Below are 20,082 nucleotides of genomic sequence, written 5' to 3'. Positions count from 1 at the left end.
TAGAACTCATTTTAAAACAGCTTTATTGAGATACAATCGCTTTCCCGTGCAGTTCCCTTCTTTAAAGTGCACAGTTCAGTGGCAATTAGTGTTCTGTGCAGCCATTAGCAACCATGTTCAAATTTAGGACATTTTCATGTTTCAGAAAGAAAGTCTGTGCCGTTAGCAAGTTCCTCCCATTTCCCCGAGATCTTCAGCCAGATGCAACCACTAATCTGTTTTCTGCCCCTAAGGATCTACCTATTCTGGACATTTCATTGAAATGGAATTATACAATATGTGGTTGTTTGTGACGTGTTTTCACTTAGCATAATGTTTTCGAAGATCACTCATATTGTAGCATGTACTGGTACTTCCTTTTTTGTGGTTGGGTTATATTCTTTTTTTGATACATCATGTTCTTCTAGTCTCTACTTGATGCCCATTTAAGTTGGTTCCATTTTTTGGCTGTTAGGAATCTCGCTGCTGCAAACATTAGTGTCCATGTTTTTGTGTGAACATGTTTTCAGTTCTCTTACACGTATGCTTCAGAGAATTGCTGGTCCAGATGGTAACTCCAGGTTTAACCTTTTGAGGAACTGCCAGAGTGTTTTCCAAAGTGGCTGCACCCTTTCACACACACTCCAGTAGAGTGTGAGAGAGGCCAGTTTCTTCTCCACCAGCACTTGTTACTGTCTCATTTTTAAATCCTAGCTATGCAGGCAGGTGTAAAATAGTACCTCTCTGTGGTTCTGATGATGTGTTAATGGTGTTGGGTGCTTTTTCATGTGTTTCGTGTTTCAGTAAACATGCCAGGTTTTTCATGTGCTTCTCTGTGTATCTTCTTTGGGAAAATGTCTCTCCATATACTTTGTCCATTTAAAAAAATTCTAGGTTCCTTTTTTTTTAAAAAAAATCATCGAGTTTTAAGAGTACTTTGAATGTTTTAGGTTTGTAAGTCCCTTATCACATCTGTGATTGCAGATGTTTTCTCCCATTCTTTGTGTTGTCTTTCATTTTCTTGATAGTGTCTTTTGAAGCTTAAAAGCTTTTCATTTTAATGTGGTCTAGTTTATTTTTTTCGTTACCATGGTTTATGCTTCTGGTTACATACCTAAGAATCTATGGCAAGATAGATTCCTCCTTCATTTTTTCCGTTTTCCAAAATATCTTTGGTTATTGCAGAAATAAAGTTGCCTAAAATTATAAATTACATTTGGGGAATTTGCAAATTCTGTTCTGTATGTTTAAAGAGAGGTTCTTGTCTAAGCATTTTTCTTTTAATTCTCTTCTCCTGCTTGGACAGTGGGGACTGAGCTGAGAAGTTAGTAGAATCTGAAGGCTGCTTCTGACAGATTTTTGCAGAAGTTCATACAGCTCTTCCGTCTTGTTGAGCACCAGCCTAAGAGAGAAGGAAATTAAATGTGCCCCACGTTTGTAAGCACTTTGCAACCTGGACTAGCCTCATGCAAGCCCATGGAGTTACGTGGGGGAGGCTAACCCAGGGACATGAGACATGTTGTCTGCTTCATGTTGCTGGTGACTCCGCTTCATCCTCTGGTTTGTTTTTGAGATGTGTAAACAGTGTGTAGACTTGCTGAACAGCTAATGTGGGTGGGGAATAGACCAAGACTTGGACATGCTGTATTCCCAGCTGTGCTGTTTCTACATGTTGAGGTTCCAGCATACCATCAAATACAGTTCAGAATGTGTTACTGATAACATTGCAGATGAGAAACAATGTGTTAATTTTTAGTAACTTTGAAAGTCTTTTATAATTTAATCATAAGGTTGAGTTTTTTTTAACCAGATTTTTATATGATACCTCTTTTTATGTTTATTTGTATGTAGTATTTCTGTATTTTAAGAAATGGTAGGAAGACAACAGCTTGATTCTTCTAGACGTCAGTATCGTGAGAAAGTAAAGGTGGGGGAGGGTAGCAGGAGAAACTTAAAGACAGTAACCAAGTGGAGGGTGTGGGCCTGAACTGGGTCCTGATCTGTGCACACCAACTCTAAAAGACAGTTTGGGGACAAGTTGAGAAATTTGTGTATGGACTAGATGTTAGAAGATGTTAAAGAATCCTTCATTTGGTTAGATGTGATAATGGTATCCTTTCCTTTCTACTTTTTCCACGTTTGAAATTTTTTTATAAATGCAAAAGAGACCTAACCAGGGATCATCTTACATTTCCCGTATTCTTCTGTTCCTGTTGATTTCCACTTGGACTTTGTAGTGGAAATAAGCTGATCGATGCAGAATCATTTAACGTAGGTACTGAATGCTGCAGAGGGCATAGTCACAGGCTGTTTGTTTATTGGAGCCTTATTTTAAAGTGTCAGAAAAAAAGAGGAATGGCTACAGTTTATGCCCAGTCATTGGAGTTTGGATAAATGAATGTACAGCCACATGTTCACTACATATCATGCTACAACTTCTCTGGTACGGGGCAGAACCTAGAATAAATAGCAAGCCAAATGTATATAAATAAGACTCTTGGTCATGGTTCGTACATACAAAAAAGACTGGAAAGAGAAAAACCTGTCTGCACTTCTGCAGTGAACTCCTGGCTCTCAAGATTGCAGGTGTTAAGTATTTCCTTAGTTCTTTGCTTTCCACATTTTGCATGTATTTTTTTTATTAGTTGGACGCTGATTACTTTACAATATTGCAGTGGTTTTTGCCATACATTGACATGAATCAGCCATGGATTTACATGTGTTCCCCATCCTGATCCCCCCTCCCGCCTCCCTCCCCATCCCATCCTCCTGGGTTTTCCCAGTGCACCAACCCTAAGCACTTGTCTCACACATTTTGCATGTGTTATTTTTACAGTCGGGGAAATAGACATAAGACAAGGAGGCTGTTTTCCCTCGGGTGTTGCTTCTGCACTCAGTACACTCGGCCTCTCGGCTTGAGTTTTGCTTTTGTTTTGGTTCCTGGTTAGGGTTCTAAGAGTTGTGCTTCTGAGCGAAGCCAGGTGGCTTTTCTGTGTACTTATTTTATGAGTTCTCATCAGCGTAAAACCAAAACACAAAACGCTCTAACTTTTTACAGTGAACTTTGGTTCATAAAGAAAAATATTTTTACTTGGTATTCCCCTAGTTGCAAATGTATATAGTTTTGATTCTTCATTTGAAAAATCAGAGCTGTGTTGTACTTCATGGGAGGCACTAGGTGTTGTGAAGTGAAGTCAGAAGTGTGACTTAATCAGAGCAGTAGATCAGAAGATCCCTGAAATATGGATTATATTGTTGCATGTTAGGAACACTACATTTCTCTCATTTCAAAGTTTCTTTGGTAAATTTCAGAAGAATATTGGTAGTTGGTAAAGAGTAAGAGTTCCACAGGTCCCCATGTTCTTTGCAGTTAAGAGGTATGGTTGATCTGGCCTACTATTTTGAAAGGATGAAAGTAGTAACTAAGCTCTGTTTCTGTATCTTTAGCAGATCATCTAATACCTAGAAAAAATATTGTCTGATGTCCAAGTAGAAATTTTAATGGAATGCAAAGCATTAACGATTGTACTGGATTGTTGTATTCAAGATAAATGCTGTCTTAATCTTTTAGGAGAAGTAATGAATGCTGCAGGTATTGTCCTTCCAGTCAGAAGATTAGGAATCTGCAGGGTGGCTCTGATTCCTCTGCTCTGTCAGAGCACAGTGGGTTGGAATTTGTCAGTCCTTCACAATCTTTTTATTAGGTTGAATCATGTGGAATTGCCAATGTTTGATCATTTGACTTAGAGAAACAGTGGTTTCATATGGTTCAACCTAATATAATAACAGCTTTTCCTGCACTTGTATGTATTGTAGCATGATAAATTGCCAATGAATTAAAGAACCTCATCAGTTGCATTCTCACTGTGGCCTACACTATCACTCAGCTTTACCCTTAGTTTGAAAAAAATAGTTAATGAACATGAATTGGAACTCTGAAAGCTTATTAAAATGTTTGTGTTAATTTGTTTTATTTTAGTCTCAGATGCAAACATCAGTGGGAATTGTACCTGCACAGGCAATTGCAACGGGCCCCACTGCAGATCCCGAAAAACGCAAACTAATACAGCAGCAGCTGGTCCTACTGCTTCACGCTCATAAATGTCAGAGGCGAGAACAAGCCAACGGAGAGGTCCGGGCCTGCTCACTCCCACATTGTCGAACCATGAAAAACGTCTTGAATCACATGACACATTGTCAGGCTGGGAAGGCGTGTCAAGGTAAGTGCCGTTCGCTCAGGTCCTGGTGGTGGAGCCAAGGGTGGACTCAGCTGGTGTTCTTTGGCACCTCTCCTGTTGATAAGGTTCCCACCTCCCACGTCCCCACATGCTGACCAGTCAGATGCCTCTGGACACTCACCTGCCCAGGAGAAAGGCAGTGTGGTTCTATGACGTTCCGTGAACTTTTGCTGGTAGAGCTGCGCCCTGCATTCATTCTTTTCTGCCTTTCTCTGTCACAGAAGACCTGTGTCCCTTCTTGAGCACTGTCTTCGCCATACATGTCTAGATCATGTTTTCTTTCTAACAGTGTAGTGCGCACACATGCATGTACATGCCTTTCCCCAAGCCTGGAGCATCTGTCTTGCAGTTGTTTTGTGCGCTCAGGCGCCGGGGCCGCTGCCTTGCCCCTCTGCCCTTCTGTCTTAGCTCATCGGGCTCCTGGCGACCTGTGTATATTGCCCACCCCTGCCACCTCCTTCCACCTTCCCCTCCAGAGGGGAGAATCGTGCACGCATGTGCCCCTTCTCTGGTCTTCACACAGACACCCCATTTCTCCTGAAGAAGCCTTCCTTAACTTCCCTTTAATCTTTATCCTCTTTCTGTCTCTTCTCACTTGTGCTCCTAACCTTGGGGAGAGTCTCCCTGATCTCCCTGTTTCCCCTTGTGACACTCGTGAGTCCCGGGTGTAACCCTGTCCTGATGGAGAAGCAGAGGAGGGTCGTGCTGGACCTTTAGGAAGAAGTGGAAGCGAAGATAGAGACAGAGGGTCTGGCCGCAGCTGCCGTCTCGAGTGCTCTGAGAAGTGCCCGGGCCCCCACAGGGTCTCTACAGACCTCTCATTTGCTTCGCTGTGTTTCTTCAACTCTAGTGTTTAGATGGTTTCATCCTTGAGCATTATTAAACATAATGTAAACTTTTTATTGTAAATAGTGACATTGCAGAATTATAACTTGTTCTGCCTTTCATTCCACCTGTGTGGTATTTCAGGCCAGGTAGTTTTGTTTTGTTTTTGATTTTGATTTGTGGGCTAAACCTTGTTCACCATCATTCATAACATTGCTTCTCTGGGAAGTTTTTGTTTGGATTTCTCAGTAGTCGACTTACAGACTTTCTGGCAAGCAGTCTGTAAGTTGAGGACGGCCTGCCCCGTGCTGCAGTCACGCTTGTGCCCATTTTTGCGGATGCTGGCCTTATAATGTAGGTGTGATTGAACGCCGCCGGTCTGGATAGAAAATAACGTCTCGCTGTTTTTCTGGTCATAGTTGCCCATTGCGCATCTTCACGACAAATCATCTCTCATTGGAAGAACTGCACACGACATGACTGTCCTGTTTGCCTCCCTTTGAAAAATGCCAGTGACAAGCGAAACCAACAAAGTAAGTGAGCTCGGGGGGCAGAGAAGCTTGGCGACGAGACGCTGAGAGCACAGAGGATCAGGCAGGAAGCAGGGCAGAGACCAGCCGCCACACTCGCGGTGGGAGCTGGGGCGCCCGGGCGGAAGCCGAGGGGCGAGCTCGGCACAGCCGGCACTCGGGCGCCCCCCCCTGCTCGGTGACCCTGCCCCCAGCGCTGGAATCCCCCTCCCCAGCCCCTCTGGACTCGGCCACAGCAGAGCAGCGAGTGCAGAAGAGGGACGTCACTTGGATCAGAGAGGCGAGAGCTGGCGGGTGGCTCTCTGAGTTTCTTGACAGATACTCAGCGTTTGTCACTGTAATGACAGTGACTTTGGGGTGAGGGGTGGAGTAGACGGGACACTTTTTGAAATCACTCTGAAGTAAGTTTTGAGGACCCCCTTGTTCTAGAAGAGTCAGTCAGGATGGGTTGGTGTAAATTCCACATGCAGGTGTCGTGGAGGCAATGCGGTTCCCAGACCTAGTTGTGCAGCTAACAGTTGATTCAGCGCAGGTGGAGGGTCTCTGCACCAGGACTGCCGCACCCTGATGGCTGCTCTCGCTTCATCATCTTCCCATCGGTCTGTGTGCGCTTAGCGGGTGCTGAGGCAGTGCCCCCCAGGAGGCCTTGTGTGGCATCGGAGCAGGGAAGGATGAGCGTCTCTCCCCGACGCTCAGTCCCTTCCGGTCGTCTTCGAGTCCAGTTGTGCTCTCGGGCTGTATCCCTTGGCTCTCGTGTCGCCGCGGGCTGGAGCTGCCCTCGGAACTCCAGCACTGTCTGCTTCTTCTCCGCCTCATCTGGGCCATCTCGCCCCACCTGCCCTGATTGTGGTTACGTGTCCACTGTTCTCATTCTTCTTGGGCAGACCTGTTGCTGCCTCAGAACACGTGTGCTGCTTCTCTTTCTGCTTGTTTCCAAGTGGCACTGGGAAAGGTGGTCAAACCCGCTAGGCCCCACTCCCTCCCAAGCCCCCCCAGCACCCAGCACACACAGGAGTGTCCATGGCCCAGGAAAGGCAGTCCAGGGCCACGGGCCCATCCTCCCTCCCTTGCTCCCCAGTAGAAGCAGTCATACTAAGTTTCCTTTAAAAGTCATTTTCCTAAATCAGTTAAATTATACTTTTATTAAGCAAAAAATGAATTAATACACAATTTTCTAGGACATTTCTTACATAAAGTGAAGATCTAGGAATCTGTGTCTTCTAGAAGCAGATATTTGAGAGAACAGTTCTAGTGGACTACAGTCTGAGTTTCTTCCAAGTTAGTGTAAAATGTTTTCTTTCTTACTAACATGTTGTGATGGTTATGGTTTCTTCTGTTTTAGGATGTATTTCAGTTATAGTCCTTTTAAGTGTCAAGATACTTATTATCGAGTTTGTGGTTGTACAGTATTCATTCCATGAATAATGAATTAGGATAGTGTTCTTAACTTTAATTTGGGACTGAATTTTCTGAGATCCTTTTGGTTTTTAACATGTATTGCCATGACAGTTGTAAACTTTTGAGATTTCTCTTTTTAAGAAACACTTTGTGTGGTTTTTATTTAAAAAAAAAAAGAAAGAAGTGAGTGTGGGTTTTTTTCTAACATCTTTGTGACTGCCTGCTTGTTGTAATGATTGATCCAGCGTGAGCCCTCAGAAGTGGTAAACCACAGCGTTTCTCCCAGTCATAATGTAAGGTGTTGTCAGGGCGACTTCACAATATAAAGTCACGGGGTGCATATAGATGAACTCTGTGCAAGGTTTTAGCAAATTTTCATGAAAGAAATGAAAGTGGGGTATTTTAGTGTGTATTTTGTGTGTTTGTGTATGTTTTTGTTTTTAATGCTTCTCAAGTTAGGTTTCTGCTCTGAGTGTATTCCTTTGGCTCCAGCACTATGGTTTTGCGAGGACAAGGAGTTTGATAGGATGAGCAAGAGAGTTGTAGCAGTGTCTTCTCTGTAAATGTTTGCTGCCCTTCTCCTCTCTTGAAGTAAACTGTGCCCATTGTGCGTGAAATGGGCCGTAGCAACAGTAGGGAAGCGTGGCTCTGCCCCTCCAGCAGCTGATGAACTCTGTCCAGCTGCCCCTTGCACAGCTCAGGATGAGGCTCTGATCCTTCTGCACAGTCAGGGCCACGGCCCTCCCAGCCCATTGGCAGCATGGTTCCTCCACAGGTTCAAGCAACATGGATAATGTGTGGCTGTTGTATTTACTGTTGGAAACTGTCTGTGTAAGCAGACCCATGCTTTTGAAACCTGTCTTGTTCAAGGGTCAGCTGCACGTTAAAAATGATGTGACGATGGAATCAATCTGGGACTTCTTGGTGGTCCAGTGGTGAAGACCCTGCACTTCCACTGTAAGGGGCACAGGTTTGATCCATGGTTCAAAGGACACATGAGGTTCGTGAGGCACATGGTTCATGAGGGCACAGTAAGATCCCTCATGCTGTGGGGTGCAGCCAGAAATAAAACGTGAAGCAACAGTGGTATCACTCAGGGGAGTGAGATAGAATCAGTGGTGTCGGCAGTCCTGGCAGGGAGGGTCAGTGTGTGTGGGAGGTAGGGCTGGGCAAAGCCCAGCTTCAATTAAGTGACAAGAGAAGAACTTTCTGGACAGCGAGGCTGACATGCCTGCAAGAGGACACCTCTGATTGGACTCAGATTCCTGTGCAAGTGAGGTTTGTAAGTGGGTGGCCAGGACCCCCAGGGACCATCTGAGATTCACCTGAGTCCCCTGAGGCTGTGCTGTCCAGGCAGGGTTTCCCGCAGACGCTCGCCCTGCCTGGCGCACACACCCTGCTTCTCTGACTCCTCCCGTTGATGTCTCTGCTGAGAAGACCTGCCCAGGTCACCTGTGGCGCCTACGCAGGGGCCACTGAGAGGAAAACCAGACTTCTGTGTCCTGTGTGGAGTAGACTTCGTGTAATTTTCCCCACAAGCTATTGTCCAGAGATTCTGCAGTCACTGATCTTGCATTATCCATCCCTTATAGAGATCGTCAGATTTTATTGACTAATGAGGACGTTGCAGGGTGTGTATCTAGCATCAGTCTTGGCACCTGACTCCCAGAACTGTGCAGGGTGGCAGTGGGCGGGCTGTGGCGGCACAGAACAGATTCCCTGTCTGAGTTCATGTTGCCTCCTCAGGGGGGTTTTGCTGCTCCGCATATGGTCCTCAGCCCCACTGCAGGTGCACCCTCTTGTTGCTGATTAGAAACGCAGAGACTTGGACCTTCCCCCAGGCCTCTTGTGTTATTAGACTGCATCTTAACAAATTCCGCGTGTTTGCCGCTCTGCATGCCTCGCAGGGCGGAACGTCAGTCCTGGAGCTCTTGAGATAGGCCTGCTCTGGGCAGCCACGGATTTCCCAGCTCAGAGCAGAAGGACTGTCAGAATGGGTGCCGCAGCATCAGCCCAGGGCCACCCCAGCCTGCCCACTGCCCGTGGCTGCCTGGGCCTTCGTGGGGGTCTCAGTCAGCCTCCCCAGACCCCTGGCTTGAATACCTCTGCTGGCTTGCCACTCACTACTTGGCCGTACGCTGTGATCCAGTTTTGCTGCTGCTGCTGCCAAGTCGCCTCAGTCGTGTCCCACTCTGTGCGACCCCACAGACGGCAGCCCACCAGGCTCCCCCGTCCCTGGGATTCTCCAGGCAAGAACACTGGAGTGGGTTGCCATTTCCTTCTCCAGTGCATGAAAGTGAAAAGTGAAAGTGAAGTCGCTCAGTCGTGTCCAACTCGTAGCGACCCCATGGACTGCAGCCCACCAGGCTCCCCCGTCCCTGGGATTTTCCAGGCAAGAGGACTGGAGTGGATTGCCATTGCCTTCTCCGGTGATCCAGCTTTAGGCCCCTCTGATTGTTTGAGATGCCTGCCTTCATGGTGTTGAGTCCTGCTTAAAACATGCCCTCCAGATGCCTATTTGGTGCTCCACAAGCACTCGCAGGCTCAGCCCCTGCTTCACCTGTAGGCTCTCCAGAGACCACCAGCGCTTCTGTGACAGCCCGCAGCGGGGGCAGGGGCAGGGGGGTGGCGAGGCCACCTGTGGCTCAAGTATAAGACAGCCCCTGGTGATAGCCTTCATTGGAGGAGCTCTGTCCTTGTTCTTCTGGGCAGCGCCAGGTTGCCAGTTCTGAGCTGTTTGACTTCTGAGGATGGCCTGCTGCAGGGTGCGCGCATTCTTGCTTGGTGCTGGCTGTGATGGGGGCCTGGCCCTCGGCTCGGGTGTCCCTCTGCCCTGGTGCACGGGCCTGGGATGCCCTGTGCTGTGGGAGCAGCTTTGCAGAGACGTCTGCAGGTCTGAGCAGACTCGAGCCTGACTCTCTTGGTGGAAATCCAGGTGATGCCCAAGTAGTGGCTGCTTTGCCTGCCCCATGGAGTATCCCCCAACAACCTGACAAAGTTTTGGAATTCAGCGTGTCCATTTTTGTTGGCTTTCCAAATTGAGCGCAGTTTTATTGAGACTAATTGGGGGCTGGAACTTGTGGGGAGCCGAGTGTTGCACATCAGCAGTGGCCAGCGTGTGTGGAGCCTGTCCGTGGGCCAGTCTCTGTGCCCACAGGGGAGTGAGTGCTGGACAGAGCCAGCTGTGACGCCTGGCCCTTTGCTGTCCTTAGTAGCTGCGGCAGAAGGGGAGCGGGGCACTCTGGAGACGTGCTGGCAGCAGGAGTGCTGACCGATGCCTGGGGAGGGGCCACACTGTACTGAGATGCACTGAGACCCTGAGTGCTGGGATATTACAAGGATCGATTGTGTGTGAAGCGTAGCCTTCACCTCTGAGAAAGGAAACAAGATGTAAAAATAGTAAAAAGAACAAGAAGTGTTGATATCTAAAGAGGTAAACATTGGGAGTTCCCTGCGATCCAGTGCTTAGGACTCCACACTTTGACTGCGAGGGCGTGGGACTAAGATCCCCTCAGCCACGCAGCACGGCCAAAAAACAGAGAGGTAAGTGTCAATAATGTGTAAAATTGATCCATGTAGCAGGCTGTATTCTCAGTGACACCAGATACATGGAATGTTGCTGTGTTAGCACTCCTCACGTTTTTGCTCAGCCTCAGAGCCCTCAGCGCTGCGGTGCTGGGAGGGCGCCTGTTCCTCTGCTGCAGCTTGAGGCGAGCGCCCAGGTGGGAGGAGAGTCCCGGTGAGGCGCATGTGGGTCCTGCTGCAGGGAATGTGCAGGGAAGAGGAGATGGTCTTGATCATCTCGATCAGAGACCACTGTCTCTGATATGGGATCCAGGGCTGCAGCCTTTCATTATTAGAGATATTGCTCTCCCAGCAGACCCTGAGCTCCATGAGCACAGACTGCTCACTTCTGTCCTGTTGTCCATGTCTGTCGTGGAGTCTGTGCTCGGAAGTGAGGGAGGAAAGGACGGAGGGAGCAAGTGCAGGAGTTGCAGGTGTCCATAGAGGAGGAGAGGCCCAGCGGCCACGGGGGGGTTCAGGGAAGGCCAGCTGCTTCTGGGACACTAGCAGTGTGAGCGGAAGCATCTTGAGCTTGTAGAACTTGAAGAGTCTGTGGTGGCTTTCACCAGGTAACTCCCCTTCCAGCCGTCACCCCCGTAGGAAATGCCTGCGTTCCTTGTCTCTGAAGCATAAATTTTATCTCATAGCATCATTTGGACTCAGATTGGGCCATGCCTGTATGTCAAAGACCTTTTTATTTGTTTGTATTTTCTTTTCCTTGTCTCTAAATTAGTTAGAAATGTCAAGTACCAAATGCCTGTCTTCAGGTATGTTTTCTCTTAAAGTAAAAAACACAGTAACGTTTACATTTAGGGCATAAATGCTTTTAACACACACAATACAGTGACCAAGTCAGCAGCTTCCACGAGAGGAGGAAGTCCGTAAGTGGCCCATAAGTGGCCTTGAGCTTGGGAGTGGCATTCCTCCCAGGATGGGGAACTTGGGGTAAAAGGATGGCATTTAGGGAAGTGTGGACACGAGTGGATTTTAGTAGAAAGAAATCGTTGTTAAGGCACTGCTATTGCATCTTCACCCAAAACCCGAAGCTTTGTACACCTTGTTTCTTTTAAGTTCCTCTCTCTCCACAGTTGATCAGTATGCGTGTCAATGTAGGTCTAGGTCTGTTCCTCCTTACACCGCAAAGTAATAGAAAAATAAATCATCTTACCATTGTCACTTTCCTTTTTCCATCGTAGTTCTTTTAGACAATTCAGCATGTCAGTTTCAATAGTACGATGGCATGTGTTTAAAGTTTCATGGAGTATTAACTATTAGGAAAAATACCTTTAAAAGTATTATATATGACTTATTTCAGAGCTGCATACTTGTCATAAAATGTACCTTGGGAATTGCTTTTCATTTATAATAGGTGCTTGGTGTGTATAATTGTGTCTAATGAGCGTTAATGAGTTTGAGATCTGAATATTCTTATTAGAAAAGTTAAATAGTATGAAATATGTAATTATCAAGGGCTTTTTTTTTTTTTTAACACATTTTGGTTTCATGAAGTTACTCAGATAAATGTTCGAGTTGTTTATGTTATTGCGCTGATGGTAATGTGAGGATATTACTATTACAGTAATGGTCTGAATTTTAAAGAAAAATTTTGTGATAGTGTTTTATGTCTCAAAGATCTTATGTTATAGTATCAGTTTTATAAGCTGCTGTTCATGACATGACTCTAAAGTTTGGGGAAGTTGGAAAGAAAGGAACTCTTTTAAATAAGAATCAATGGTATGACACAGAACTTCTGCCATATGTTGAAAACTGATTAGGACATTTGGACGGATGGACAGACAGATGGACAGATGGGTGTTTGGGTCATCTCTGTTAACTTTGAAGCCCTTGGGAATGGGGCTTTTTATGTTGCTACAGATTTTCCTCAGTCAGGCACCGTATTTCTTGAACAGCTTCACATAGCAGAGAGCTTAGAATGGTGCCCTCCCACATAGGAAACTCGGAGGAGAGAAAGGCGTGGTGTTGCCTGGTCACTGTACGTCACTGATTCAAGGAAATGCAGTTTTGTTTTTTGAAAGATTGTGTCAGAGATCTTAATTAAGTTATTGTTACTTGACACCTTTAGTAAGTAAGATATTGACTAAGTTAGTAAGTGACAGAACTGACCAGCTGGGCGTCTCCTCTGCTCCTGCATTTCCTCCTCTGTCCCTGTGCGGGTGAGCAGTGAGGGACCCAGAGGAGCAGCAGCAGGAGGGGCTGCTTAGCTCGTCTCAGTGGTGGCTGACGACCTCCAAAGAATGTGTGTTTTCCCATGTTTGTTGTTTCCCCAGAACTGACTTCTTATGGGGCTCGAGATTTAATACATGCTGACCTTGATTGCATGATCACTGATTTTCTGGTCCATTGTTTTCTAACATAGAAGCTTGAATTCTCTTCAGATTTTTGTTCTTCATGTGCCGCTGTACAGATGAGATTAATAGGATGGGCTCCTTCTGTCTGCACAGTTTCTTGGTAGTGGGGTTCCAGTACTTCATGACATACATAGTTTCTGGTTTTCTGATAAAATTTTACTTGTTTTTCAGTAGTTTTTAGCTCATTTGTGGACTTTTCCCTTTTACTTACCTCTTGTGTTTGTCTGTTTGTTTTTATAGCCATCCTGGGGTCTCCAGCTAGTGGAATTCAAAACACCATTGGTTCTGTTGGCACAGGCCAACAGAATGCTACTTCTTTAAGTAACCCAAATCCGATAGACCCCAGCTCCATGCAACGAGCATATGCTGCTCTTGGACTCCCCTACCTGAACCAGCCCCAGACGCAGCTGCAGCCTCAGGTTCCTGGCCAGCAACCAGCACAGCCTCAAACTCACCAGCAGATGAGGAGTCTCAACCCCCTGGGTAGGTGAAAGGACTCTTGAGAACTTCCTTGTGCAAATGCAGTGTCGGGAATGACGAGCCTTCTGGAGCCCAGTGCTTTTTTCAGCTACTGTTTTTACTTTAAATTCAAATTTTAAATTTAAATATATATATATATATAATAAAATTCAAATATATATATATATATATATATATTATGGTGAATGGTATCTTTTAAATGATTAAAATAAAAAAATTCCAGGAAAAGGTTAAAGTGTCAGGTACACTGAAGATGTTACAGGCTTGTGAGATGAATCACATTTGCAAATGAACCAACATTTTTGTCGCTTGTGTCTGGATAGTTGTCATAAAGGGCATTTCACATGGCTCAGAATGCAAAATCTCACAGGTTGGAATTAGGGCAGTACCACTTGCCTTGACTCTGCAGCTCCTAGCATGTCTTGGTTGTGGACTACTTGTGACTGGAGCCAGCCAGTCTGAATCTGGACAGGCTGACAGGGATCTCAGAACAGGGTTGTTGTGCTGGTTTTGTTCTTTTCCTAATAAAGTATTTTCACCTTAAAGATACTTCATCTGTTGGGAAACAGTTGCCCTAATGCTTCTCCGACTCCTGCTGGCTAGAAGACTGGGTTGGAGTCTTGAAATGTCCCTTCCAGTCTGACACCACTTCTGTTGGTGGTATAATCTGGGACAAGACTATTAACCTGCGTCTCACCTTTCTCTTACTTTAGAACAAATACTGTAGACAAACTGATGTTTTGTCTTCTTCACCTAAAGTTATTTTCTATGATTTTTATCTTCTGTTATGCAAAACAAAAAGATGATGAAGTATATGTGACGGGAATGAAGCCAGAATCAAAACCGAAACTGCAGATGGATCATTTCTGATTTTTTCCTCAGCCACCAAGCATTCATGATGCCAGCCAGCCTCTATAGAAATGCTCTTCTTTGGTTTTCAAGTGCGATGGGAAGCAACTGAATTTATACAATTTGACCACCATTATTGAAAATATAACTCCCAGAGTTCCTGCCATAGCATTTATTATTATGAGTCATAATAATTTTCATAAGAATCATTTATTTATATGTGACTTGTTATTTGTCTGTTAATGAGGACTTTGAGGTGTATAATTTAGGAGTTGGTTGATTCCTTTTCTTTTTGTCTTTCAGGAAATAACCCAATGAACATTCCAGCAGGAGGAATAACAACAGATCAGCAGCCACCAAACTTGATTTCAGAATCAGCTCTTCCAACTTCCCTTGGGGCCACAAAGTAAGACCCTTGTTTCATTTGGCTTCTATCGAGCGACAGTCACATGTTAAAGTGGGCTGGGAACCACACAGAACTCTTGATTCTTTCTAAAGTGTAGGGCTGTTTCCCTCCCTCCCTTCTCTCTCTCCCTTTCCTCTCCCTCCCTCTTTGTTTCTTTCTAACAGATAACAGAGTTTAAAGTCGCATATGGTTGAAGAACCTTAGTTAGATGAATGGCATGTGAGTCACTTTTTCAGTTGGATGACCTGTTCTTACTCTCCCCTCAGCCCCCTGATGAATGACGGCTCAAACTCTGGAAACATTGGAACCCTCAGTACCATACCTGCAGCAGCACCTCCTTCCAGCACCGGCGTTCGGAAAAGCTGGCACGAACACGTCACTCAGGACCTGCGGAGCCATCTCGTGCATAAACTGTACGTGGCCCTCTCACCTGTTATTACATGTGATGGAAGCACTTTGTGACTGATGGCGATGTGACAGTTTTGCAGTTTCCTGGGTGTCTGATTTAACTCCCAGGTGATCTTTGGGGCCCCAGGTGATCATACCCTTGCAACTGAAGGGAGTCACATGCTTGTTTAGGGAGGCCAGAGGATCCCAGATTCTGAATGCCCGGTGGATCCTGGAGACGAATGTGAACTTTGACCCATGTCACAGGGGCAGGCCTGTTTTCTAAGCTCTTCGTGCACGGGGAGCTGGGACTCACTCAGAAGCTTGTCTTATTTTATGGCTCAAGGTTATAGTTGTGGGGAGCCCTGAGAATTGCAGGAATTTGGGCCTAGTAAATACAGATGGCCTCACAATACCATCGTACAATTAACATGGGAAATTAATAGCTGAATTTCTCCAGCAATTTAAGTTAAATGAAGGTGATGTTAATCAACTCAATTCCGATGGAGTTTTCTTTTTTTTCTCCTTCATTATCTTAATCAAAAATTTTTGTCCTTAGTAGTTTAAAGATTAGGAATTCAAAATCATATTATTCTTGAGTTGTCAAGCACGTAGTGTTAATAGCGAAATATTGTTGTGTTTGTCTTGTGGATAAATTGACAGATCAGTATTATCTCCAAAGAGTGACTGCACATGAACTAGGCAAGAGGTTGGGGGTCTCAACAGTATATTGTGCCCAGAGGTAGACGGTGGTTTCTTCTCTTCCTGTGTCACATGTAGAATGGCAGGATGTTGACATTGTACTAAACGTAGGTTGAGAGTGCGTGCTGTCCTTTCAGTGTCCAAGCCATCTTCCCGACACCTGACCCTGCAGCCCTGAAGGATCGTCGCATGGAGAACCTGGTGGCCTATGCTAAGAAAGTGGAAGGGGACATGTACGAGTCTGCCAACAGCAGGGTGGGTCAGCGTTCGTGTTCAGCCGCACGGCACCTGGGGGGCTTGTGACTGCGGGTCTGGACGTGGGGAGGAGTGGGGGCTTCCATCAGCCTGCGGTCTCCTCGCTTGAGGTCCTCCCTGCACACCTCTCTTGGTTTGTAACTGCAAAATCTTAAGTATTCCCACTACAGTGGTAAATGAGGTATATGAAGTTTTTCTAATCTGTGGGTGTACTTTGTAGTGGAGTGTTTACAGAGCTTGTACTGTGTTGTCACCTGTGTCAGTGAATATGCAAGAAGAGGTTCAGCTGTGGAACGAACTGTCATGAGGACTTAGCATCCCCTGACTGTTAAGTCCCATAGCATCCCTTGTCTTTGGTTTATGAGTTAGAAGTGGTGAATACTTTACCCGTGCCATTGTTCATAATTTTAATTTAGAAATTCATTAGTTTGTTAGAACCTACAAAATCAGATCAGTTTGTTTACAAATAACTAGTATTGAATGTTGCTGCTTTTTAGGATGAATACTATCACTTACTAGCAGAGAAAATCTACAAGATTCAAAAAGAGCTAGAAGAAAAGCGGAGATCGCGTTTACACAAACAAGGCATTCTGGGTAACCAGCCAGCTTTACCAGCCCCCGGGACGCAGCCCCCCGGAATACCCCAGGCGCAGCCTGTGAGACCTCCAAGTAAGGACTGCGTGTCCCACCCTGGGTCTGTTCCCTCATGTGTCTTTCTGTGTTTGGTGTGTGTTTCTCAGCACACAGAAATACATTCCCAGGAAACCTGTTGCTTTGAACTGCGGCCGTGTTCTGCGGTGGCCGTGTTCTGCGGTGGCCCATGTTCAGACGTTGAGTCTCTCGCACAAAGGCCCTTTAAAGAGTGTGCTGGCATCCGTGCACAGCACTTTGGGATCTGCTCTGCTCTTTAAATCTAAAGGAATATTTTAAGTAACCTCCTTTTTTTTTTCTGCCATTGTAGATGGGCCCATGCCTCTGCCAGTGAATCGTATGCAGGTTTCTCAAGGTATTTAACTGTTGTTATAAATCATATTTTAGTTTAACATTCTGCAGCACAAAGTTTATTGGTTTGTCCTCTTCCCTGTGTATTTCTTTCCTTCCATTTTTCTCAGTTTCTCTTTTCTTATTGATTCCTTTTTTTTTTCTTTCCACTGATGAGCATAGGGCATGTCCACAGGTAGTGTGCCATCTGTTGCGTTTGGAAGTTTGGAGATCACAGCAAAGCTCTCCAAGGAGATCAGAAGGAGGAGTTCACTTTTTTTTTTTTTTTTTGGATGGATAAGAGAAGAGATTTCTCTTGGAAGAGTCTCCAAAAAAAGCATTGTAGGTGGAGGAAAGAAACATTTCTGAGCACTTCAAAGTAGAGCGTCAGGCCTATCCTGAAGCCCGAGCACCCTGTTTGGGGGACGGGTGAGGCTGCTCTGGGCTAACGAGCACAGGTGCCATGCCTACCAGGCTCGCTGAGGAGGGTCTGTGCTCAACAGCCCTCATGGGGCTGGGCTCCTGGCAGCTGGTCTGAGCAGCTTCCGGAGGTTCTTTCTCAAGTTGAGAGTCTTTGGTCGTGGTTGAAGCAGTCATTTGAGTTTGGGGGTGAGGGTCATTTCAGAGCTTTTACAGCTCTTAGCAGGTTGAGACCTGAACAGTGGGATGTTTCTGCTGGTTGTGAAATGAGGTGGTGACATTATCTAGGAGATTCCAAAGCAAGGCCTTGCTGCTGTGCGCTCCCTCAGGGAGCTGTGCTGTGGTGATCGTCCTGCATACCACACCGTACCTACTAGAGCTGCTGCTGATACTGTGGAGGAAACTTTTCAGGGACTCGTGTAGATGGACCAGATGTGAAGAGTGAAAGAAGTCAAGAAGGCAGAGAAATTGAGCCTTAGGAGAGAGAGGGTGCTGTATCGGGGACAAGACGGACGAGTCTGCTGCTTTGGGATCTGAGGAGGGGCTGTTGAGCAGAGTGTGGAAGGAGGAGCCTTCGAAGGGAGCACTTGCACGCCCCTGTCACCAGCACATCCATGTCTGTGGAGAGGAACTTGTTATGGTGCCATTGCTTCATGCATCTTTTTCGCTTGCTCAGTAAAATCTCCTCTTGTCAGTAAAACCCTCCAGAAGAGCAGGGCACTTTGTTCTGTAGGCTACCTGGAAAGTCCTGGTTACTTGGGACATTTCTCGCTGGTGCTGAGGGAGGCCCATGTTCTTTGATGCTGTCTCATGCTCCACAGTTAAGGCAGTACCTCAGGATTCTGTTCACGGTCATGGGACTGGGCTAAGTCCTGAGACTTACTGAAGTAGCATTTACATTGAACTCAGAGTTCACGGAGAATTGTGGGAAATTACAGAGAGAGAGGCTCTGTGGCCTGGAGTCGTATAGCGGCTGGTGAGAGGTGTCGTTCGTGATGTGGCACCACTGGGAAGGCCAAGGCAGTCATGTAAGTGAGATCTTCCCAGTCGGCAGAGAGGAGGCTGAAGTTGAGAACTGCCAACCCTTGGGCCCTTTCTAAATGCTTCATGTCCTTGCAAAATTAAAGCCATGTTTTGAGTCTTATCCCAGATTCTAACAATAAATGTAAGCCCAGCCAAAGAGCTGGGGGGCCTGGAGTGATGGGAGTGGGCTTCCTGCTGGGAATCAGGTGGTCCACAAGGCTCTGATGGGTTGGCTTAGAGGGGTGCCCTGGCCTCAGCAGACCTCCTCCATGGACGGTGGGTGCTCCTTCCCACTGCCCCGCCCACCCCTGTCTGGGCTCTCACTCGGACCCTCGGACACTGTGGTCCCGAGTGCTGCCCTGCCTCAGCTGCTCGCAGCTTCCCTCACGTGCCACCTTCCTCTCCTCACACTGCCCTGCCCACTCCCCACCCACCACCTCACCACCACCATGGTGGTGCTATTTTTCCCGGATATGAGTAGTCTGTTGCTTAGCCATCTTTTCTGATTGACTGATCTCTTTTCAGTTGTGTATGTAGTGTATGTGTTCCATCTTATTTGGCTTCAAGTTTCTTTGGCAAATTGTCATTCTGTTTTCCTGCGGGTGTTTTCCTAATGAACTGTTGTGGGTACGTTTACAGGGATGAATTCATTTAACCCAATATCCTTGGGGAATGTACAGTTGCCACAAGCGCCCATGGGACCACGTGCGGCATCCCCCATGAACCACTCTGTCCCGATGAACAGCATGGGCTCCGTGCCAGGGGTAAGTGCTTGTCCTCCCCTCAGCTGTGCTGAGAAGGCCTTGCTGTAGCAGGACAGTTCTCCCCGCGGGAGCTTGGAGGTTGTCCGGGAATCCTGTGGCGCGTGTTCTTTTGGATTGTATTGTGCTTTGGCAACTCCATCTCTCTCTCTCTGGTCCTTATTACTACAAGGATTATTTGGCCATTACTTATTTTTACTGAAATGAGAGATTCCTTGGCACCTGTGACTTTGTGAGACAACGGGGAGTTCTGGGGATGTGTGACAGAATGGGGGAAAGGTGTCAGTGTCCACTGGCTCTCAGAGCGTCCTCTCCTGAGGCTGCTTTCTAAATGAGTCCAAGAACTCCTAAAAGGTGTATTTGAACTTTACACTATGACATGCTGTTGATTTCTGTTCAGAGGACTGTGTGGAGCTGGCTCATTAGAGACCTGCATGCATGAAAAAGCATGCAGAATCCCTTGGGAGCTGGGAGGTCTTAGCGCTTGGCAGTTCCCTTCTGTGAAAGGGGGAGTTGAGGATTCCTCTCTCTTCTGGTTCACCTTGGAGACATGGACCCTGCAGCCCTCTGAACGCAGTGGCACACATTGTCTTGTAGATGGCCATTTCTCCGTCCCGAATGCCTCAGCCTCCAAACATGATGGGCGCACACGCAAACAGCATGATGGCCCAGGCGCCTGCGCAGAGCCAGTTCCTGCCGCAGAGCCAGTTCCCGTCGTCCAGCGGGGCGCTGAGTGTGAGCAGCGTGGGCATGGGGCAGCCGGCGGCGCAGGCTGGCGTTCCACAGGTACTGTCTACCCTTTTAGTTGTCATTTTCTTGATTTTTATTTGTATATTTCAAATTCTAAGCTTCACATGTGATCCTGAGGGAGTGAGAAAGGATCCCTTGAGTTCATGCTTAATGATTTGGCACCTG

The 20,082-nt window shown here is 46.5% G+C and overlaps 1 protein-coding gene across 1 annotated transcript in view; it reads left to right on the top strand.

Moving 5' to 3' along the window:
- The window catches only part of CREBBP (CREB binding protein), a 116,481-nt gene that overhangs the window by 63,601 nt on the left and 32,798 nt on the right, over nucleotides 1-20,082 (top strand). Inside the window, exons 4-13 of the mRNA XM_065924217.1 lie at nucleotides 3,959-4,199; nucleotides 5,462-5,575; nucleotides 13,144-13,386; nucleotides 14,536-14,638; nucleotides 14,905-15,051; nucleotides 15,865-15,982; nucleotides 16,480-16,651; nucleotides 16,944-16,988; nucleotides 19,046-19,170; nucleotides 19,765-19,953. Of these exons, the coding sequence (XP_065780289.1) occupies nucleotides 3,959-4,199; nucleotides 5,462-5,575; nucleotides 13,144-13,386; nucleotides 14,536-14,638; nucleotides 14,905-15,051; nucleotides 15,865-15,982; nucleotides 16,480-16,651; nucleotides 16,944-16,988; nucleotides 19,046-19,170; nucleotides 19,765-19,953 (1,497 nt within the window). The remainder of the gene's footprint in view (nucleotides 1-3,958; nucleotides 4,200-5,461; nucleotides 5,576-13,143; nucleotides 13,387-14,535; nucleotides 14,639-14,904; nucleotides 15,052-15,864; nucleotides 15,983-16,479; nucleotides 16,652-16,943; nucleotides 16,989-19,045; nucleotides 19,171-19,764; nucleotides 19,954-20,082) is intronic.

The sequence above is a fragment of the Muntiacus reevesi genome, chromosome 2, assembly GCF_963930625.1.
Source record: "Muntiacus reevesi chromosome 2, mMunRee1.1, whole genome shotgun sequence".
NCBI lineage: Eukaryota > Metazoa > Chordata > Mammalia > Artiodactyla > Cervidae > Muntiacus > Muntiacus reevesi.
This window is presented reverse-complemented; position numbering and strand designations above follow the sequence as displayed.